General features: G+C 45.0%; 1 protein-coding gene across 2 annotated transcripts in view; it reads left to right on the top strand.

Annotated features, from left to right (window-relative positions):
• The window catches only part of LOC137429057 (cadherin-7), a 388,741-nt gene that overhangs the window by 337,315 nt on the left and 29,235 nt on the right, over positions 1 to 22,191 (top strand). For both annotated transcript variants that reach the window (XM_078781016.1, XM_078781015.1), the window contains one exon: positions 850 to 1,119. In XM_078781016.1, coding sequence (XP_078637142.1) covers positions 850 to 1,119 — 270 coding nt within the window. The remainder of the gene's footprint in view (positions 1 to 849; positions 1,120 to 22,191) is intronic.

Raw genomic sequence — 22,191 nt, 5'->3', positions numbered from 1 at the left:
ATCATCTGCACATGATGCCTTACATCAGGCCAAATCATCTGCACATGATGCCTTACATCAGGCCCAATCATCTGCACATGATGCCTTACATCAGGCCCAATCATCTGCACATGATGCCTCGCATCAGGCCAAATCATCTGCACATGATGCCTCACATCAGGCCCAATCATCTGCACATGATGCCTCACATCAGGCCAAATCATCTGCACATGATGCCTTACATCAGGCCAAATCATCTGCACATGATGCCTTACATCAGGCCAAATCATCTGCACATGATGCCTTACATCAGGCCCAATCATCTGCACATGATGCCTTACATCAGGCCCAATCATCTGCGCATGATGCCTTACATCAGGCCCAATCATCTGCACATGATGCCTTACATCAGGCCAAATCATCTGCACATGGTGCCTTACATCAGGCCCAATCATCTGCGCATGATGCCTTACATCAGGCCCAATCATCTGCACATGATGCCTTACATCAGGCCCAATCATCTGCGCATGATGCCTTACATCAGGCCCAATCATCTGCACATGATGCCTTACATCAGGCCAAATCATCTGCACATGATGCCTCACATCAGGCCCAATCATCTGCACATGATAGCCTCTGTTTTCTTATCATGGCTCTCACTCTCCCTGCTACCTTTGACAAATATTAGGTCATTGTTTGTCTGTGTCGTGACCTTAAAATGTGTCCACAGGAGATTAATGAAGGATGCACCAGTGGCACAGCCAAACATAAATGATGATGCAAGCATTTTGTAACGAGGCCTTGTCAAATATGTATCTGCTAGATAGATAAACCCGACCTGCAAACTGATCCTTGTCTCTCACACCACAGACAACCATGCCAGTTTGCGTGTGAGAGCTGGAGGGCTGCGCCAATGGCAAAGGGCTGCCGATGGGCTTGGGAGCCAAGTTTTGTTACCAGTGACTGTGAGTGATGGCGGAGTGCCCCCGCTCAGCTCCACCAGCACTCTGACCATCCAGATTTGCCTCTGCGCTGAGGCCGGTCGCCCATCTTGCCATCCCGAGGCCCGGCGGCCATCTTTGGGCGGCGCACAAACACAAGCCGTGGCTGCCGGCCTCGCCTGCCTACTCATCTTGCTCGGTGAGTGTTACCAATCACTCTCTCACTGCTATTAGCCATGAATTGCATCAAATTGCCGCTCTGACACTGTGCCAGCAAGACGCGCCTTGTCCGAGGACATGTTGTCCTTCAGAAGACATATCATATGTGCTTGCATTCATTTGTGGACAATATGATCTTCAGCCAGGGATAGAATGGGAACAGAACAGCCAACTTGATGTGATGATTTCATCATTTTGAAGAACATTTACAATCGTTTGTTAGTGTGACGATGGCTGCCCGATGCTGGCACGCCCGGTTATTCTTCCTTGGCATCACATGCGAAGATACATACATGGAGAGCAGGTCATAGTTGTTCAGTTAATCAGCTTGTTTAGGTCAGCCAATCATAGCGAGTCGTGTGAAACATTGCCAACATGTCTGTTTCGTGCGTTTGGTGAGTCTTCCATTCACGCATCAGGTGATGATCTGCGAGCACCTTCGCAAGACCTACGTATGCGTTTTGGACACATTCCATTGAACTGTTTTCTTGGTGTCTCAGAGCATTGTCAGGAAGAGGAACTGAACGAAACAGAGCAGGTCGTCACAAAATCAATCAAGTCCAATGTTTTTGATGAAATGACTCAGGAAACAGCAAGATACCAGGTGACATAAACACAGAGCACCTGTTTAACCGTAAATGATAAAAGGCAGAGATATGTGCCGGCGAGTGTGACTTCCCACGCTTCGGTTTACTTTTGGGAGTAGGCAGCGTTCTCGGCCATGGGCTACTATAGCTGGCCGTGCCCCCCCTCCCTCCCCCAACAAACCACCGACCCTATATTTTCCTGATGCCCGAGAGTGTCCTGAACATGAGAACAAATATTAACATTGCATAAGTTGGGATGAACTTGTCATTTGGGGCCAATGTATGGGGGTACCCTCAAAACGTGACCAATTTCGCTTCGCGTCGTCATCCGTTGGCACATTTTCATATTTTGGTGAATTATGGGGTCATTGGTAAGTTTGAGACAAATGTAATATGAGTTATTGGGGTACATATACACACACCCCTTGTAGATATTCGGCACATCACATAATGATATGTTTATTAATTTACTTTACCTTTATTAATTATCAGGTAAGTTTTATTTCAGCACTTCATTCTTCATGTTGGAACAGTTTAACGAGGTTTCACTTCCAGCTTAAGTTTTTGGACTTGGCGTCCAAGAATCGCAGGGACAGACAAGGTTAGTGAAGCTTCACTTGCAGAACTGAGAATGATTAACCATATTATTTAAGCATATTTGAACTAATATTCCACCATATTTCAGCTGATTCCAATTGTGATACAGATCATTGACATTTATTTGAGATATATTATCATTACACAAGTTCTTAAATGTGATAATTCTTCCTCATTATGAAATGTATTCCTTCATGCCAGATGTGCACCAATTGTGAATGTCGTATTGTTTTGTTTATTGCAGATCCAAGCCACAGTGTAATCTACTAAATACAACCAGACAATGTTGCAAGATAATCTACTAAATACAACCAGACAATATTGTAAGATAATCTACTAAATACAACCAGACAATATTGTAAGATAATCTACTAAATACAACCAGACAATATTGCAAGATAATCTACTAAATACAACCAGACAATGTTGCAAGATAATCTACTAAATACAACCAGACAATGTTGCAAGATAATCTACTAAATACAACCAGACAATGTTGCAAGATAATCTACTAAACACAACCAGACAATATTGTAAGATAATCTACTAAATACAACCAGACATTGTTGCAAGATAATCGACTAAATACAACCAGACAATGTTGCAAGATAATCTACTAAATACAACCAGACAATGTTGTAAGATAATCTACTAAATACAACCAGACAATGTTGCAAGATAATCTACTAAATACAACCAGACAATGTTGTAAGATAATCTACTAAATACAACAAGACAATGTTGCAAGATAATCTACTAAATACAACCAGACAATGTTGCAAGATAATCTACTAAATGCAACCAGACAATGTTGCAAGATAATCTACTAAATACAACCAGACAATATTGCAAGATAATCTACTAAATACAACCAGACAATATTGCAAGATAATCTACTAAATACAACCAGACAATGTTGTAAGATAATCTACTAAATACAACCAGACAATATTGCAAGATAATCTACTAAATACAACCAGAAAATGTTGTAAGATAATCTACTAAATACAACCAGACAATGTTGTAAGATAATCTACTAAATACAACCAGACAATATTGCAAGATAATCTACTAAATACAACCAGAAAATGTTGTAAGATAATCTACTAAATACAACCAGACAATGTTGCAAGATAATCTACTAAATACAACCAGACAATGTTGTAAGATAATCGACTAAATACAACCTGACAATGTTGCAAGATAATCTACTAAATACAACCAGACAATGTTGTAAGATAATCTACAAAATACAACCAGACAATGTTGCAAGATAATCTACTAAATACAACCAGACAATGTTGCAAGATAATCTACTAAATACAACCAGACAATGTTGCAAGATAATCTACTAAATACAACCAGACAATGTTGTAAGATAAACTACTAAATACAACCAGACAATGTTGTAAGATAATCTACTAAATACAACCAAACAATGTTGCAAGATAATCTACTAAATACAACCAGACAATATTGAAAGATCATCTACAAAATACAACCAGACAATGTTGCAAGTTAATCTACTAAATACAACCAGACAATGTTGCAAGATAATCTACTAAATACAACCAGACAATGTTGCAAGATAATCCACTAAATACAACCAGACAATATTGAAAGATCATCTACAAAATACAACCAGACAATGTTGCAAGATAATCTACTAAATACAACCAGACAATGTTGCAAGATAATCTACTAAATACAACCAGACAATGTTGCAAGATAATCTACTAAATACAACCAGACAATGTTGCAAGATAATCTACTAAATACAACCAGACAATGTTGCAAGATAATCTACTAAATACAACCAAACAATGTTGCAAGATAATCTACGAAATACAACCAGACAATATTGTAAGATAATCTACTAAATACAACCAGACAATGTTGCAAGATAATCTACTAAATACAACCAGACAATGTTGTAAGACAATCTACTAAATACAACCAGACAATGTTGCAAGATAAACGACTAAATACAACCAGACAATGTTGTAAGATAATCCACTAAATACAACCAGACAATGTTGTAAGATAATCTACTAAATACAACCAGACAATGTTGTAAGATAATCTACCAAATACAACCAGACAATGTTGTAAGATAATCTTCTAAATACAACCAGACAATGTTGAAAGATAATCTACTAAATACAACCAGACAATGTTGTAAGATAATCTACTAAATACAACCAGACAATGTTGCAAGATAATCTACTAAATACAACCAGACAATGTTGCAAGATAATCTACTAAATACAACCAGACAATGTTGTAAGATAATCTACTAAATACAACCAGACAATGTTGTAAGATAATCGACTAAATACAACCAGACAATGTTGCAAGATAATCTACTAAATACAACCAGACAATGTTGCAAGATAATCTACTAAATACAACCAGACAATGTTGCAAGATAAACTACTAAATACAACCAGACAATGTTGCAAGATAATCTACTAAATACAACGAGACAATGTTGCAAGATAATCTACTAAATACAACCAGACAATGTTGAAAGATAATCTACTAAATACAACCAGACAATGTTGTAAGATAATCTACTAAATACAACCAGACAATGTTGCAAGATAATCTACTAAATACAACCAGACAATGTTGCAAGATAATCCACTAAATACAACCAGACAATGTTGTAAGATAATCTACTAAATACAACCAGACAATATTGCAAGATAATTTACTAAATACAACCAGACAATGTTGCAAGATAATCGACTAAATACAACAAGACAATGTTGTAAGATAATCGACTAAATACAACCAGACAATGATGTAAGATAATCTACTAAATACAACCAGACAATGTTGCAAGATAATCCACGAAATACAACCAGACAATGTTGCAAGATAATCGACTAAATACAACCAGACAATGTTGCAAGATAATCTATTAAATACAACCAGACAATGTTGCAAGATAATCTACTAAATACAACCAGACAATGTTGTAAGATAATCTCCTAAATACAACCATACAATGTTGCAAGATTCTGCTGATACTCGGAAACCAAGTGAAGAGGATAGCCCGCCATCGAACAGAAAACGCGATGGCAGTGGTAAAGCCTCCACCTCCAAATCAAGATGCGTAGTCCATGTATGGAATCAACTGGTTGGCTCAATCTAAGGGATCGTACTTCTTTCAGTTTGTCCAGTCTTTTATCACCATCTTTCATGCTGACGAACAGCTGCAGTGGCTTACAGTTTGATCCTGGAACATGAACCACGCATCTTGGTTTGGAGGTGGAGGCTTTACCACTGCCATCGCGTTTTCTCTTCGATGGCGGGCTATCCTCTTCACTTGGATTCCGAGTATCAGCAGAATCTTGCAACATTGTCTCGTTGTATTTAGGAGATTATCTTACAACATTGTCTGGTTGTATTTAGTCGATTATCTTGCAACATTGTCTGGTTGTATTTAGTAGATTATCTTCCAACATTGTCTGGTTGTATTTGGTAGATTATCTTTCAACATTGTCTGGTTGTATTTAGTAGATTATCTTACAACATTGTCTGGTTGTATTTATTAGATTATCTTGCAACATTGTCTGGTTGTATTTAGTAGATTATCTTGCAACATTGTCTGGTTGTATTTAGTAGATTATCTTGCAACATTGTCTGGTTGTATTTAGTAGATTATCTTGCAACATTGTCTGGTTGTATTTAGTAGATTATCTTGCAACATTGTCTGGTTGTATTTAGTAGATTATCTTGCAACATTGTCTGGTTGTATTTAGTAGATTAGCTTGCAACATTGTCTGGTTGTATTTAGTAGATTATCTTGCAACATTGTCTGGTTGTATTTAGTGGATTATCTTGCAACATTGTCTGGTTGTATTTAGTAGATTATCTTACAACATTGTCTGGTTGTATTGAGTAGATTATCTTACAACATTGTCTGGTTGTATTTAGTAGATTATCATACAACATTGTCTGGTTGTATTTATTTGATTATCTTGCAACATTGTCTGGTTGTATTTAGTAGATTATCTTGCAACATTGTCTGGTTGTATTTAGTAGATTATCTTGCAACATTGTCTGGTTGTATTTAGTAGATTATCTTGCAACATTGTCTGGTTGTATTTAGTGGATTATCTTGCAACATTGTCAGGTTGTATTTAGTAGATTATCTTACAACATTGTCTGGTTGTATTTAGTAGATTATCTTACAACATTGTCTGGTTGTATTTCGTGGATTATCTTACAACATTGTCTGGTTGTATTTAGTAGATTATCTTGCAACATTGTCTGGTTGTATTTAGTAGATTATCTTGCAACATTGTCTGGTTGTATTTAGTAGATTATCTTGCAACATTGTCTGGTTGTATTTAGTAGATTATCTTGCAACATTGTCTGGTTGTATTTAGTAGATTATCTTGCAACATTGTCTGGTTGAATTTAGTAGATTATCTTACAACATTGTCTGGTTGTATTTAGTAGATTACCTTTCAACATTGTCTTGTTGTATTTAGTGGATTATCTTGCAACATTGTCTGGTTGTATTTAGTAGATTATCTTGCAACATTGTCTGGTTGTATTTAGTAGATTGTCTTGCAACATTGTCTGGTTGTATTTAGTAGATTATCTTGCAACATTGTCTGGTTGTATTTTGTAGATTATCTTGCAATATTGTCTGGTTGTATTTAGTAGATTATCTTACAACATTGTCTGGTTGTATTTCGTAGATTATCTTGCAACATTGTCTGGTTGTATTTAGTAGATTATCTTACAACATTGTCTGGTTGTATTTAGTAGATTATCTTGCAACATTGTCTGTTTGTATTTAGTAGATTATCTTACAACATTGTCTGGTTGTATTTTGTAGATTATCTTGCAACATTGTCTGGTTGTATTTAGTAGATTATCTTGCAACATTGTCTGGTTGTATTTAGTAGATTATCTTGCAACATTGTCTGGTTGTATTTAGTAGATTATCTTGCAATATTGTCTGGTTGTATTTAGTAGATTATCTTACAACATTGTCTGGTTGTATTTAGTAGATTATCTTGCAACATTGTCTGGTTGTATTTGGTAGATTATCTTGCAACATTGTCTGGTTGTATTTAGTTGCTTATCTTGCAACATTGTCTGGTTGTATTTAGTAGATTATCTTACAACATTGTCTGGTTGTATTTAGTAGATTATCTTGCAACATTGTCTGGTTGTATTTGGTAGATTATCTTGCAACATTGTCTGGTTATATTTAGTAGATTATCTTGCAACATTGTCTGGTTGTATTTAGTAGATTATCTTGCAACATTGTCTGGTTGTGTTTAGTAGATTATCTTGCAACATTGTCTGGTTGTATTTAGTAGATTATCTTGCAACATTGTCTGGTTGTATTTAGTAGATTATCTTACAACATTGTCTGGTTGTATTTAGTAGATTATCTTACAACATTGTCTGGTTGTATTTAGTGGATTATATTACAACATTGTCTGGTTGTATTTAGTAGATTATCTTGCAACATTGTCTGGTTGTATTTAGTAGATTATCTTACAACATTGTCTGGTTGTATTTATTAGATTATCTTGCAACATTGTCTGGTTGTATTTAGTAGATTATCTTTCAACATTGTCTGGTTGTATTTAGTAGATTATCTTGCAACATTGTCTGGTTGTATTTAGTAGATTATCTTACAACATTGTCTGGTTGTATTTAGTAGATTATCTTACAACATTGTCTTGTTGTATTTAGTGGATTATCTTGCAACATTGTCTGGTTGTATTTAGTAGATTATCTTGCAACATTGTCTGGTTGTATTTAGTAGATTGTCTTGCAACATTGTCTGGTTGTATTTAGTAGATGATCTTGCAACATTGTCTGGTTGTATTTTGTAGATTATCTTGCAATATTGTCTGGTTGTATTTAGTAGATTATCTTACAACATTGTCTGGTTGTATTTCGTAGATTATCTTGCAACATTGTCTGGTTGTATTTAGTAGATTATCTTACAACATTGTCTGGTTGTATTTAGTAGATTATCTTGCAACATTGTCTGGTTGTATTTAGTAAATTATCTTACAATGTATTTAGTAGATTATCTTACAATATTGTCTGGTTGTATTTAGTAGATTATCTTGCAACATTGTCTGGTTGTATTTAGTAGATTATCTTGCAACATTGTCTGGTTGTATTTAGTAGATTATCTTGCAACATTGTCTGGTTGTATTTAGTAGATGACACTGTGGCTTGGATCTGCAATAAACAAAACAATACGACATTCACAATTGGTGCACATCTGGCATGAAGGAATACATTTCATAATGAGGAAGAATTATCACATTTAAGAACTTGTGTAATCAAAATATATCTCAAATAAATGTCAATGATCTGTATCACAATTGGAATCAGCTGAAATATGGTGGAATATTAGTTCAAATATGCTTAAATAATATGGTTAATCATTCTCAGTTCTGCAAGTGAAGCTTCACTAACCTTGTCTGTCCCTGCGATTCTTGGACGCCAAGTCCAAAAACTTAAGCTGGAAGTGAAACCTCGTTAAACTGTTCCAACATGAAGAATGAAGTGCTGAAATAAAACTTACCTGATAATTAATAAAGGTAAAGTAAATTAATAAACATATCATTATGTGATGTGCCGGATATCTACAAGGGGTGTGTGTATATGTACCCCAATAACTCATATTACATTTGTCTCAAACTTACAAATGACCCCATAATTCACCAAAATATGAAAATGTGCCAACGGTTCACGACACGAAGCGAAATTGGTCACGTTTTGAGGGTACCCCCATACATTGGCCCCAAATGACTAGTTCATCCCAACTTATGCAATGTTAACATTTGATCTCATGTTCAGGACACTCTCGGGCATCAGGAAAATATAGGGTCGGAGGTTTGTTGGGGGAGGGCGGGGGGGCACGGCCAACTATAGTAGCCCATGGCCTATTCTATGTGTTGAATTTAAAAGCTCCCCTGGCATCATGGATTGAGGAGCGTGTTGGGCAATTGATGCCACTGAGAACTCTAAGCGACTCACTTCCAGATTCCAGGATGCTGCTGCGCTGATACCTATTCCACAAGTTGGCCATCCTACTTCCTGTCTGTACACACCATTGTCGTACCTTTACGAAGTCGTTTTCGTGTTTTTATCCTCCCCAAACTCGAAGATGTCTGCATGAGTCGAGCATATTTGCCTCATTAGGGCCCTCTGTCTTCTGTAACCACCATTCCCAATCCAATTATACTCCATTCATGGTGAGCATTCAATGGGCAGTTCGATTGATTTGTCTGTTTTTAATGGCTTCATAGAGCATTTGTATTTTCATTTTGACAAATAAACAGCCATTAGCACTGTTAGGGGTCGTTTGGGAATGCTGATGTCCAAATGCCCACATCTGGTGTGTGGCAGACGCCATTAGCTTGAATCCTGAGATTGACCACCAATAAATGGATGACATAATTCGTTGAAAAGCAGATGAACACGCGCAGTCAGTGAGCACATAACAGCACACGGGCACTATTTATTTCATCTTTAAAAGACTTATCTTCAGATAGCATCCCAGCGGGAAGTTATGCTGTTTGATAGTTATGAAAGCTCCCTCGTTAAGGCTGGCAATCAAGACAGTGGGCGTATTATTCACGATGCTCCTTTTGTGAGCAATGGCTGTGTGGGCACACAGTGATAATTTTAAGCTGTGTTCTACATTGTTAAAGCCTGGTGTCGGCTTAATGGTTAAGGTGGCTGGCTTAAGATCTTAGGGGCCTGAGTTTGAGCCCCTGGCGTGTCGCTTCAAATAACACCACGTGGGTTGGCTCAGCCTGTAATCCTTCCGACTTTAGCAAAATGAGTACCAAGTGACTGGGAAGAATGAGTCGTTCGAGTAACCTGTGTCAGAGTGGTGACCTGTCCATGATTGTGCCCCCTAGCCAAGAAAAACTTCCTCTGCAGCCGCATGTCTCAAGACATGAAAGGAGTGATTCTTCTTTTCTTCTTCTTCTTTTGAATTGTCAAAAGTGTTTCAACACAGGTGGTGTGCCCCCAAGTATGAAACACAACTTTTTTGTACCCTCCGGCGTACAAAATTTAGACGGCCAAGCGAAAACCGTCGGTAACCGCCAGAGGGATGCTAATGCCGTTAAGGTCGATGTTAACCTGGGTACGAACAATGGCGGATCAATGGAAGAAAAGACATTCACGGACAGATAGAAAGGAAAATATTTTAACGATTTGATTTATTTACAAATATTTATAATGTAATTATTTCAATAGCAAAGAAAAAGGGACGAGAAGCAGAAACGTAGCTTATTCTATGCCTTATGATGATTACTACGGATAAACACCACATAAACATGTAACTACGGAAACTACGGATAAACAAACATTTGTCATGCGTAACACATCAAGGTGGTACACGAGTTCTTGTCATATTCGGCTCAGCATGTTTACGTTCACCAGTGCTCATGTAGCTGTGATCCGCGAACGAAGATCCTGCAGGTTTGCCACCTTGGTGTTGTAGACAAAATATTTGACAAACCCCCACAAAAAAGTAAGGGGGTTATGCTTGTTGATTGTAGGGTCAATCTTGTTGCTCCTGCTCGGCCAATCCCGCAACCTGGAACTCTTTCATTCAGGACGGCTTGAATGACGAAGGCCCAATGAGGGGGAGCGCCTTCCTGTTGAAAAATGATATTGGGTTACAGGTCTTCAATCTGTGGGAAGGCGAATCCTTCCAACATGTAAATGTCAAAATGGTTGAGGTCACTGTACCCTCCGCAAAGAAAAACAGACCCACCAAACGGTCATGGAGAAGGCCACACCACCCTTTGACCTTTGGACTGTCACGTTTGTGTTCAATGACCATGTGGCGCTGTGGGCGTTTTTCAGAGCCCCAGATCCACACATTGTGCCGGTTGACCTTCCCCAATACATGATAGCAAGCTTTGTCTGTGAGCGAGACCTTTTTAAGGTAATCTTTTTCATCCTCTAAGAGACGGAGCATTTTCAATGCAAATTCCTTGTGTTTGTCTCTGTCATTTGGTCTGAGTTTCTGAAGATTCTGCACCTTATCGACATGAAGCTTCAATATTTTATACAAAAATCCTTTGTACAGCGGTGGTTGGTAGTCCCAGTTCTCTGGATGCAAATCCTGTGTACAGTGGTTGTTGGTAGTCACAGTTCTCTGGATGCAAATCTTGTGTGCAGTAGTGGTTGGTAGTCCCAGTTCTCTGGAAGCAAATCCTGTGTACAGTGGTGGTTGGTAGTCCCAGTTCTCTGGAAGCAAATCCTGTGTACAGCGGTGGTTGGTAGTCACAGTTCTCTGGATGCAAATCCTGTGTACAGTGGTTGTTGGTAGTCACAGTTCTCTGGAAGCAAATCCTGTGTACAGCGGTGGTTGGTAGTCCCAGTTCTCTGGAAGCAAATCCTGTGTACAGCGGTGGTTGGTAGTCACAGTTCTCTGGAAGCAAATCCTGTGTACAGTGGTGGTTGGTAGTCACAGTTCTCTGGATGCAAATCCTGTGTACAGTGGTTGTTGGTAGTCACAGTTCTCTGGAAGCAAATCCTGTGTACAGCGGTGGTTGGTAGTCCCAGTTCTCTGGAAGCAAATCCTGTGTACAGTGGTGGTTGGTAGTCCCAGTTCTCTGGAAGCAAATCCTGTGTACAGCGGTGGTTGGTAGTCCCAGTCTCTGGATGCAAATCCTGTGTACAGTGGTTGTTGGTAGTCACAGTTCTCTGGATGCAAATCTTGTGTGCAGTGGTGGTTGGTAGTCCCAGTTCTCTGGAAGCAAATCCTGTGTACAGTGTGGTTGGTAGTCACAGTTCTCTGGATGCAAATCCTGTGTACAGTGGTTGTTGGTAGTCACAGTTCTCTGGAAGCAAATCCTGTGTACAGCGGTGGTTGGTAGTCCCAGTTCTCTGGATGCAAATCCTGTGTGCAGTGGTGGTTGGTAGTCCCAGTTCTCTTGAAGTAAATCCTGTGTACAGTGGTGGTTGGTAGTCCCAGTTCTCTGGATGCAAATCCTGTGTGCAGTGGTGGTTGGTAGTCCCAGTTCTCTTGAAGTAAATCCTGTGTAAAGTGGTGGTTAGTAGTCCCAGTTCTCTGGAAGCAAATCCTGTGTACAGTGGTGGTTGGTAGTCCCAGTTCTCTGGATGCAAATCCTGTGTGCAGTGGTGGTTGATAGTCCGAGTTCTCTGGATGTGTGTCGTATTGATTTTCTGGGACCTTGTTGAAACGATTCACGCATTCGTTCAACGTCTGCTGCACTCATGCTTTGTTGACTGGTACTTTTTTGTTTCTAACAACTTCCAGCCTCCTTGAACCCTCTGTAACACTCTCTGATACTAGTCTGCAATAGCGGATTCCTTCCATACCTTATACGGAAATTACGCTGAACTTGCGTGTCTGATCTCATGTGGATGCTTGTCTGATGTCTTGGCTTGTGTGTCTGATTTGATGCATTGAACTTTTTCCTGTGGAGTTGCCATTTCCTTTCCCATTAAATCACCAGATTTGAAAATAAAGAAAACTGAGTTTCTGTATGATATAAAACAAAGGGTATCATTGCATCATTTGTGGCACGAAGTAAATTAACAACCAAAGTTCGCCAGGTCTTTTTGGAACACTCTGTGTGTGTATGTATATACATATATGTATTAATGAAAAGGATTGAACGATTAAATTGATATATGTGGGAAAATTACATGTCCAGACCAGGAATCAAACCCAGGTCCTCTGGAAAAGTGTACTAGTGCTCTGCCATCTGAGCTATCTGGGCGACCCTGACTGAGCATGCAATTTTTCCACACATATGGTTGCCTGTTGCCACTCTCTTTCCGTCATTGCTTCCGAGGCACTTGCTGCCAACCATAGGAGCACCAACGACCTGAACACGAGTGGGTCTTCCTGCTCGAAGCACTGCTACGGTTTTCCAGAGGACCTTGGTTCGATTCCTGGTCTGGGCATGTAATTTTCCCACGTACAGTCACGTGAAAAAGTAAGTACACCCCATGTAAAGTTTTGACTTTTTCAACATATATCAACATACAGCTATTTGATATTCATTTCAACAATATTGAAAGATAAAGGTGATATAATATAACAAATATCATGAAACATTTACATTTTGTGGTCCATTGTATCTATCTATAATTCCAGTAATCTCTGTGTGTGTGTGTGTCTGTATGCGACCGCTGTTTCTCGACAACTACCGGTCCGATATACTTGAAACTTGCCAGGTATATTGCTGGGGACCCGAGGATGTGCCTTTTCAAGGTTTGAAATTAATCGGACAAGTGGTTCCCAAGGTATGGTCACCGTACTCGCAAGCCGTTCGCTTTGGCTTTGCGAATGGACCAAACCATTTCATGTAAATAGAGGGGGGGGGGTTTGCGAATGGACCAAACCATTTCATGTAAATAGAGGGGGGGTTCTGTGGTCGTTACTGCCACGTGGTTTCAAAGTTTTTTGTTGTTGTTGTTGTTTGCACGCATGTTTTTTTGCACGCACGTACGGGCAAGCACGTACGGGCAAGCACGTACGTGCGGGCACGCCCTAGTAATTTAAATAAACATAAATGCAAATTTCGCATGTGGAAAAAGTAAGTACACCATTGGCTCTAATAGGTGGTATTGCCCCCTTTGGCAGAAACAACCTCAAGTAGGCGTTTCTTATAACTGTCTAGCAGTCTCTGCCATCGACTGGGATAAATTTTTGCCCACTCCATGCAGAATTCTTTCAGCTGTGCAATGTTTGAGGGGTTTCTTGCATGCACAGCTCGTTTCAAATCCCCCCACAACATCTCGATGGTATTTAGATCCGGGCTTTGACTTGGCCATTCCAGAACCCTCCATTTCTTTCTTTTCAGCCATTCCTTGGTGGATTTACCTGTACGATTAGGGTCATTGTCATGTTGCAAGGTCCACCTTCGGTTGAGCTTCAACTTTCCGACAGATGGCCTCACATTATCCTCAAGCACCCTCTGGTACAATGAAGAATTCATAGTGGATTCTATGATGGTGAGCTGCCCAGGCCCTGATGCAGCAAAGCTGCCCCAAACCATAATATTTCCACCACCAGGCTTTACAGTTGGTATCAGGTTCTTGTGATCAAATGCTGTCTTTGGTTTTCGCCAAACATGTCTTCTGGTACTGTGGCCAAATAGCTCTACCTTTGACTCATCTGTCCAGAGCACATTGTTCCAGAAGTGCTGGTCTTTGCCTAGGTGTTCATTGGCAAACTTTAGTCTTGCCCTGAGGTTCTTTCTGGACAGCAAAGGTTTCCTCCTGGCACACCTCCCATGTAGATCAAATTTGTGCAGCCTCTTTCTAATGGTAGACTCGTGCACTTTGACATCAACAGTGGCAAGAGCTACCTGTAGGTCCCGTGATGACATTCTGGGGTTCTTTGAGACTTCGTTCAGCATCTCGCGGTCTGCTCTCGGGCTGAACTTGCTGGGGCGGCCTGGCCTGAACAAGTTGGCAGTTGTTTGGAATCTTCTCCACTTGTAGATGATCTTCCGGACAATCGAATGATTGATTTCAAATTGTTTGGAGATCTTTTTAAATCCCTTCCCAGACTTGTAGGCATCTATAACCTTCTTTCTGAAGGTCTCAGAGAGCTCTTTTGATCTAGGCATGGTGACGCCACACACTCAAACAACAAAGAGAAAACCAAACTAAATGTCTGAGGTTTAAATAAGACAGGTTCCTCCAAGATCCTCTCTAACGATGTTCTAATCATTTACACCTGAGCTGGTGCACCTGATTCTAATTTTAGGTATTTGAAATAGTGATAAATGTAGGGGTGTACCTACTTTTTCCACATGCGAAATTAGCATTTATGTTTATTTAAATTATACAGTGGATTACAAAATGTAAATGTTTCATGATATTTGTTATATTATATCACCTTTATCTATCAATATTGTTGGAATGAAGATCAAATAGCTGTATGTTGAAATATGTTGAAAAAGTCCAAAGTTTACATGGGTGTACTTACTTTTACACATGACTGTATCTATATATATATATTGAAGCGCGATGCTGCGCGCGCTAATGCTTACGCAAGGAGCAAGCGGACAACGCGGTTCATAAAAGAGTCTTTATTGAAAGAACTCAAACTGCAGCACTGAGCTGCTCCGGGCTGCGCGCCCCGTGTATATCTTGAGGCCACGCCTCTCTCTCGGGCGTGGTCGCCGCCCACTTGGTGCGCGGAATGATGTCACCACGCCAGTGGGCTTTCGTGTCCGCCACACGCGCCCCCCCAGAATTCCCGCACACCTGGAGGGCCAGTTTGCGGGGCAAACGGATGACCCGGCCGAAGCGCCCCCTGGCGATCGGCGGCGTCCGGGGTGCAGGGATGCCAGGTGGGATGCCTCTGGCTGCCCCTGGGATGGGTGCAGGACAGGGGGGCGGCGTGGCGGCGGGGCTGGGCGGTGCCGGGGGTCCGCCCGCAGGGGGGCGGCCCCGACGCGGGGGTCGGGCCACTGGCGGTGGATGGTCCACGTCGAGGTGGGCCGGCTTGAGGCGGTCTACAGAAACGCGGTCAGGAGTACCGCCGATGTCCAGGGTGAAGTGCTTCGCCCCGGTCTCCAGCACGCGGAAAGGCCCGTCGTACGGGGGCCGCAGTGGTGTCCGGTGGGCATCGTGGCGGACGAAGACGTACTCCGCCGTGCGAAGCTCCAGGGCGACGTGCATTGGTGGGTGCCCGTGGCATGCCGTTGGCACCGGGGCGAACCTCTGGGCGGTCTCTTGCAGAGCGGAGCGCTGCTGTGCCGCGGACCATGGTGCCGTGGAGTCGGGGAGGAACTCGCCCGGCACCCGCAGCGGTTGCCCGAAGACCAACTCCGCCGCGGCTGCGCGCAGGTCCTCCTTGGGCGCCGTCCGGAGGCCCAGCAGGACCCAGGGGAGCCTGTCGACCCAGCTGCCGTCGCGGAGGGTGGCCCGGAGCGCGGCCTTCAATGAGCGGTGAAATCGCTCACACAGGCCGTTAGCCTGGGGGTGGTAGGCCGTGGTTCGGTGCAGCCGGACCCCGAGCCCCTGCGCGACCGCCCCCCAGAGCTCCGAGGTGAACTGGGGGCCGCGGTCGGACGAGATGTCTGAGGGGGCGCCGAACCGGGCGACCCAGGTGGCGATGAAAGCCTGCGCGACGTCCGCCGCTGTCGTTGACGCCAAGGGCACGGCCTCCGGCCACCGGGTGGTGCGGTCCACCATGGTGAGGACGTGGGTGAAACCCTGCGAGGGAGGCAGAGGTCCCACCAGGTCCACGTGGACGTGGTCAAACCGGCGTTCCGGCACCGTGAACGGGGCCAACGGGGCCTGGGTGTGCCGGTGCACCTTGGCGCGCTGGCATACGAGGCACGTCCTGGACCAGCTGCGGACGGCCTTCCGGAGGCCATGCCAGACGAACTTGTCGGCGATCAACCTTTGGGAGGCCCTCGCGCCCGGGTGGGACAGGCCGTGGATGGCGTCAAACACCTGGTGCTGCCAGCCCACGGGCACGATGGGGCGAGGCCGCCCGAGGGAGACGTTGCACAAGAGGGCTGCGCCCGCGCCGTCGAACGGCACCTCGGTGACGCGGAGGCCCGTGACGGCGGTCCGCAAGGCCTGGACGTCGGGGTCAGCGGCCTGGTCCGCTGCCATCCGGGCATAGTCGATGCCGAGGTGGACTGCGTGGGCGACGGCCCGGGAAAGGCAATCGGCCACCGGGTTGTCCTTCCCCGCGACGTGCCGGATGTCCGTCGTGTACTCGGACACGGCCGAGAGGTGATGCTGCTGCCGGGCCGACCACGGCTCGGTGACCTTGCCCATCGCGAAGATCAGCGGCTTGTGGTCGACGAAGGCCGTGAACGCACGGCCCTCGAGCAGATGGCGGAAGTGCCTGACCGCCAAGTGAAGCCCGAGCAACTCACGGTCGAAGGTACTGTAACGGCGTTCGGGCGGGCGAAGCTGCCGGCTAAAGAACGCCAGCGGTTGCCAAGCTCCACGCACCCATTGCTCGTGCACCGCGCCCACCGCGTAGTCCGAGGTGTCGGTGGTGAGGGCGATCGGTGCATCGGGCGCCGGGTGCGCGAGCATGGTGGCATTAGCCAAGGCGAACCTCGCGCCCGTGAACGCCGTGTCCATCTGCTCGGTCCAGGTAACGTCGCCTTTGCCGGGCTTACCTCGGAGAGCTTCGTGCAGGGGGCGCAGGAGCTGGGCGATATGGGGCAGGAACCGATGGTAAAAGTTCACCATGCCCAGGAACTCCTGCAGCCCTCTGATCGTGCGGGGGCGCGGAAACCCCTTCACCGCCTCCACCTTGGCCGGCAGGGGGACGGCTCCGTGCCTTGTGACACGGTGCCCCAGAAAATCGATTACGGCGACGCCGAACCGGCACTTTGCGGGGTTCACAATCAGGCCATGCTGGCCCAGGCGTTCGAAGAGCGTGCGGAGGTGGCGTAGGTGCTCTTCGCGGGACGCGCTGGCGACGAGGATATCGTCCAGGTAGACGTAGACAAAATCCAAGTCGCGCAGGACGCTGTCCATCAGTCGCTGGAACGCCTGAGCCGCATTCTTCAGACCGAAGGGCATCCGCAGGAACTCGAAGAGTCCGAATGGCGTGATGACCGCCGTCTTCGGGACGTCCTCCGGCCTGATGGGGACCTGATGGTAGCCGCGTATGAGGTCCACCTTCGAGAAGAAGGACATGCCCGCCAAACGGGCGGAAAAGTCCTGAATGTGGGGGACGGGGTAGCGGTCGGGAGTGGTGGCGTCATTGAGACGGCGATAGTCCCCGCACGGTCGCCATCCCCCGCCAGGCTTCGGCACGATGTGCAGCGGCGACGCCCAAGCACTCTCCGAGCGCCGAACGATGCCGAGTCGCTCCAGGGTAGCGAACACCGCTTTTGCCACCGCCAGCTTCGTTGGCTCGAGGCGGCGTGCCCGGGCGTAGACCGGTGGCCCGACGGTGGGGATGTGATGGGCCACCCCGTGCTTGACGGCCCCCGCCGAGAAGGTGGGCCGCGTGAGGGCCGGGAAGCCGGCGAGGAGGCGGGTGAATTCGTCCGCTGCCGGAAGCGTACAGATCAACGTGGCCGGAACCGAACCGTTCGGCAAGCCGCTTGGCAAGCCGCTCGTTGAGCTGCTCGACGAGCTGGGCAGCGCACAAGCGTGCGAGCTGAACGTCTCGGCCTGGACAAGACGTCTGCGCTTTACGTCGACCAGGAGCCCATTAGCGCACAGGAAGTCCGTGCCAAGCAGTGCCATGGGCACGTCGGCGGTGACGAACATCCATCGGAAAACCTGTCCTCCGAACCACAGAGAGAGGCAGCGTTTTCCGTACGTACGGATGGGCATCCCGTTCGCGGCAAGCAGTGCGGGGCCCCCGCCCGCGGCGTGCTTGTCTGACGTACCGGCGGGAACGACACTCACCTGCGCTCCCGTGTCGCACAGGTAATGGCGCCCGGATAAGGTGTCCGTTATGAACAGCAGGCTGTTCGAACGGCCGGCGCTCATTGCCACTATTGAGCGCCGGCCCGGGCGTTTCCCGACCTGTTGAAGGAGCATGGCGGATGACACTGCCGAGCCTCGTGGCCGAACTTGGCGTGGAACCAGCACCAGGTGGTGGAGCTGGAGGAGTGCGGCTGGCTCCGCCAGGCCGGTGGCGTTGGCGGTTTTCCCCGCGGTGGCGGTTTTCGCCGCGGCGGTGGGCGGGGCGTGGCAGCGGTCACAAGGTGCGTATCAGCATGCTGCGTATGCTGTGTAAGCTGATGCTGTGGATCAGCATCAGCAGCAGCATCAGCCTCGAGGTCCGTGACGGCCGCACCGACTCTCGCCCGCGTATCCGAAGCCGCGAAGTACCTGTCCGCCTCGGCTGCCAATGCTCGGGGTTCCGTTAGCACGGTCCCGGCCAATGCGAGGCGAACCTGCGCTGGAAGTTGGCGATGGAAAAGCACCCGGAATAGAGAACCGGGGGCTTCGTCGCCCAACAGTGACAGCATATGGTCCATTCGGACCGACGGGCGCGTGTCGCCGAGCTCGGGGAGATCCAGGAGGCGGTCGGCCCGTGCGTCGTCCGTGAGGCCGAACGTGGCTAGGAGTAGCCGCTTGAGTGCCTCGTACTTGTGGCCGTCCGGTGGGTGGCAAAGGACGGACACAACTCGAGCGGCCGTGCCGGGCCCGAGGGAGGCGACGACGTGGCAGTAGCGCGTGTCGTCGCCGGTGAGGCGCCGAAGCTGAAATTGGGCTTCGTCTTGGATGAACCAGACTTCGGCCTGGGCCTCCCAAAATTCGGGAAGTTTAATCGACATTGCGTTGTTGTTTGCCATTGCAATGGTGTCGTGTTCGGAAGTATCGCTACGGCAGATCCAACGTCGAGGTCACCATATGAAGCGCGATGCTGCGCGCGCTAATGCTTACGCAAGGAGCAAGCAGACAACGCGGTTCATAAAAGAGTCTTTATTGAAAGTACTCAAACTGCAGCACTGAGCTGCTCCGGGCTGCGCGCCCCGTGTATATCTTGAGGCCACGCCTCTCTCTCGGGCGTGGCCGCCGCCCACTTGGTGCGCGGAATGATGTCACCACGCCAGTGGGCTTTCGTGTCCGCCACAATATACATGTATAAGCGAAATGTCCATGGGTTTGTTTGTTTCTTTCTTTCTTTGTGAACCTACTCCTCTGAGCTCACAAGGTTAATCGGCACAAAACTTTATAGGATAGCATATTTTACCACCCTGCACATAAATAGGGTTTTTAAAACAGTTATTTTTTTCACAATTAATAACTTAAAACCATCCGAGCCGCCACCTGTCGCCATGATCTCCGAGGGTCGATCCACATATATACAAATCTTTATAAAAAGCCAAATTTTTATCGGATTTCAACACGGATATCGATATAATTAGCTTGATGGTGAGCTCCGATCATCAAATATGTGAGAAACAACTCTTAATTAAGACGTCACCATGATCGGTAAATTCGGCAAATAAGGAGTCATGTGACCTCTCAAATGCGCTAATTATTCAAAAACCAAAAATAGTACAATCGCAACCTATACAAAGATTTATAGGTAATTTTACTGCTCATCTAACATCAGCCTCAAGGGTGAAAAAATAGTATATACAAAAAAGGACCCATGTGACGGCAACTAAAAACCACCACTTCCCAACGGGTGAACTCTGCCAGGCCTCCAATGATTACCTCATCCTCACATCATGATTACCTCAGCCTCACATCATGATTACCTCACCCTCACATCATGATTACCTCATCCTCACATCATGATTACCTCATCCTCACATCATGATTACCTCATCCTCACATCATGATTACCTCATCCTCACATCATGATTACCTCACCCTCACATCATGATTACCTCATCCTCACATCATGATTACCTCATCCTCACATCATGATTACCTCATCCTCACATCATGATTACCTCATCCTCACATCATGATTACCTCATCCTCACTTCATGATTACCTCATCCTCACATCATGATTACCTCATCTTGAGTTGTTGTTTTACTTTGTGTGGTATCTCACTGCTTTGAGCTCCCAAAGTTAATCACAACGAAACTTTCCACCGTCAGATTTTTAACCACGATATACCTGAAAATGGGTTTTATACAGTGATGGTGAAGAGGAGGTCATTTGGCCCGTTATTGTTGTGCTGCACTCCCGAGTTAATTTATTTACGAACCCGAGGTAATTTCTTTTCTACACCTTCACTCCTTTACTCTCTTTAGACACTTTCCACCCCTTAGACCCCTTTGACCCTTTACACCCTTTAGACCCCTTAGACCCATTACACTCCTTAGACCTCTTTAGACCCTTTACACCCCTTTAACTCTGTTCGACCCTTTACACCCCCTTAGACCTCTTTGCCCATTTCCACCCCATAGACCTCGTTGACCATTTACACCCCTTTAGACCCTTAACATTCCTTAGACACTTTACACCCCTAAGACCCCTTTGACCATTTACACCCCTTAGACCCACCCTTTCAACCATTTACACCCCTTTAGACCCATAACACTCCTTAGACCCTTTACACCACTTTGACCCCTTTAGACCCTTTACACTCCTTAGTCCCCTTTGACCATTAACACCCCTTTAGACCCCTTTCACTCCTTAGACCCTTTACACCCCTTAGACCCCATTCACCCCTTCACACACCTTAGATCTTTTACACCCCTTAGACCTTTACACCCTTTAGACCCTGTCATACCCATTTCGACCCTTTTGAGACATATACACCTTTTGACACTTTTCAGACCTATTGACTTTTTTAGACACTTTGGCCAATTTAAGACCATTTGGACACTTTTGACCCCTTTTGCTTTTTCGTCCTTAGACACCTTTAGACCCCATTTGGCCCTTTCAAGATGCTTGATTCTTTAAAAACTTTAGACCCCTTAGATAATTCTAAAAAAATTCCTCACAAAATCGGTTTTGACGCCATTTTACGTGCACTATTTGCGTCGCATCACAAGTTGCGATGATGAATCTAAACTGATATCTCAAAGTGAAACTGATGTTGAAACGTGAAACTGAAACTATTGGTGTATGGATGATCTAATGGGAAACCAGAATGAAATGCTGTGGGAAATTGCTGAAAGCAAAGCTATGGAGAATATAGAGAGAGGGGTGTTGAAGAGGAAGATGTCTAGAGATGTTTAAAGTTTCAAAGACATCAACTTCACTTTGTTTTAGAGATTTATTCAGTTGTTGCGGAGAAAACCCGACTCAATACAGAACTAATTCACATCACACAGATACACAGCGGTACAACAGTTGAGTAGAGTTCTCTGAAAATTATCTCGCAGAGTTCCCTTATATAAAAGCAAAATTATTTGATGTTCCCAGGGAGGGGCCTAAGGGCATGGAGG

This window comes from Myxine glutinosa, chromosome 6, assembly GCF_964187855.1.
Source record: "Myxine glutinosa chromosome 6, kmMyxGlut1.1, whole genome shotgun sequence".
NCBI lineage: Eukaryota > Metazoa > Chordata > Myxini > Myxiniformes > Myxinidae > Myxine > Myxine glutinosa.
This window is presented reverse-complemented; position numbering and strand designations above follow the sequence as displayed.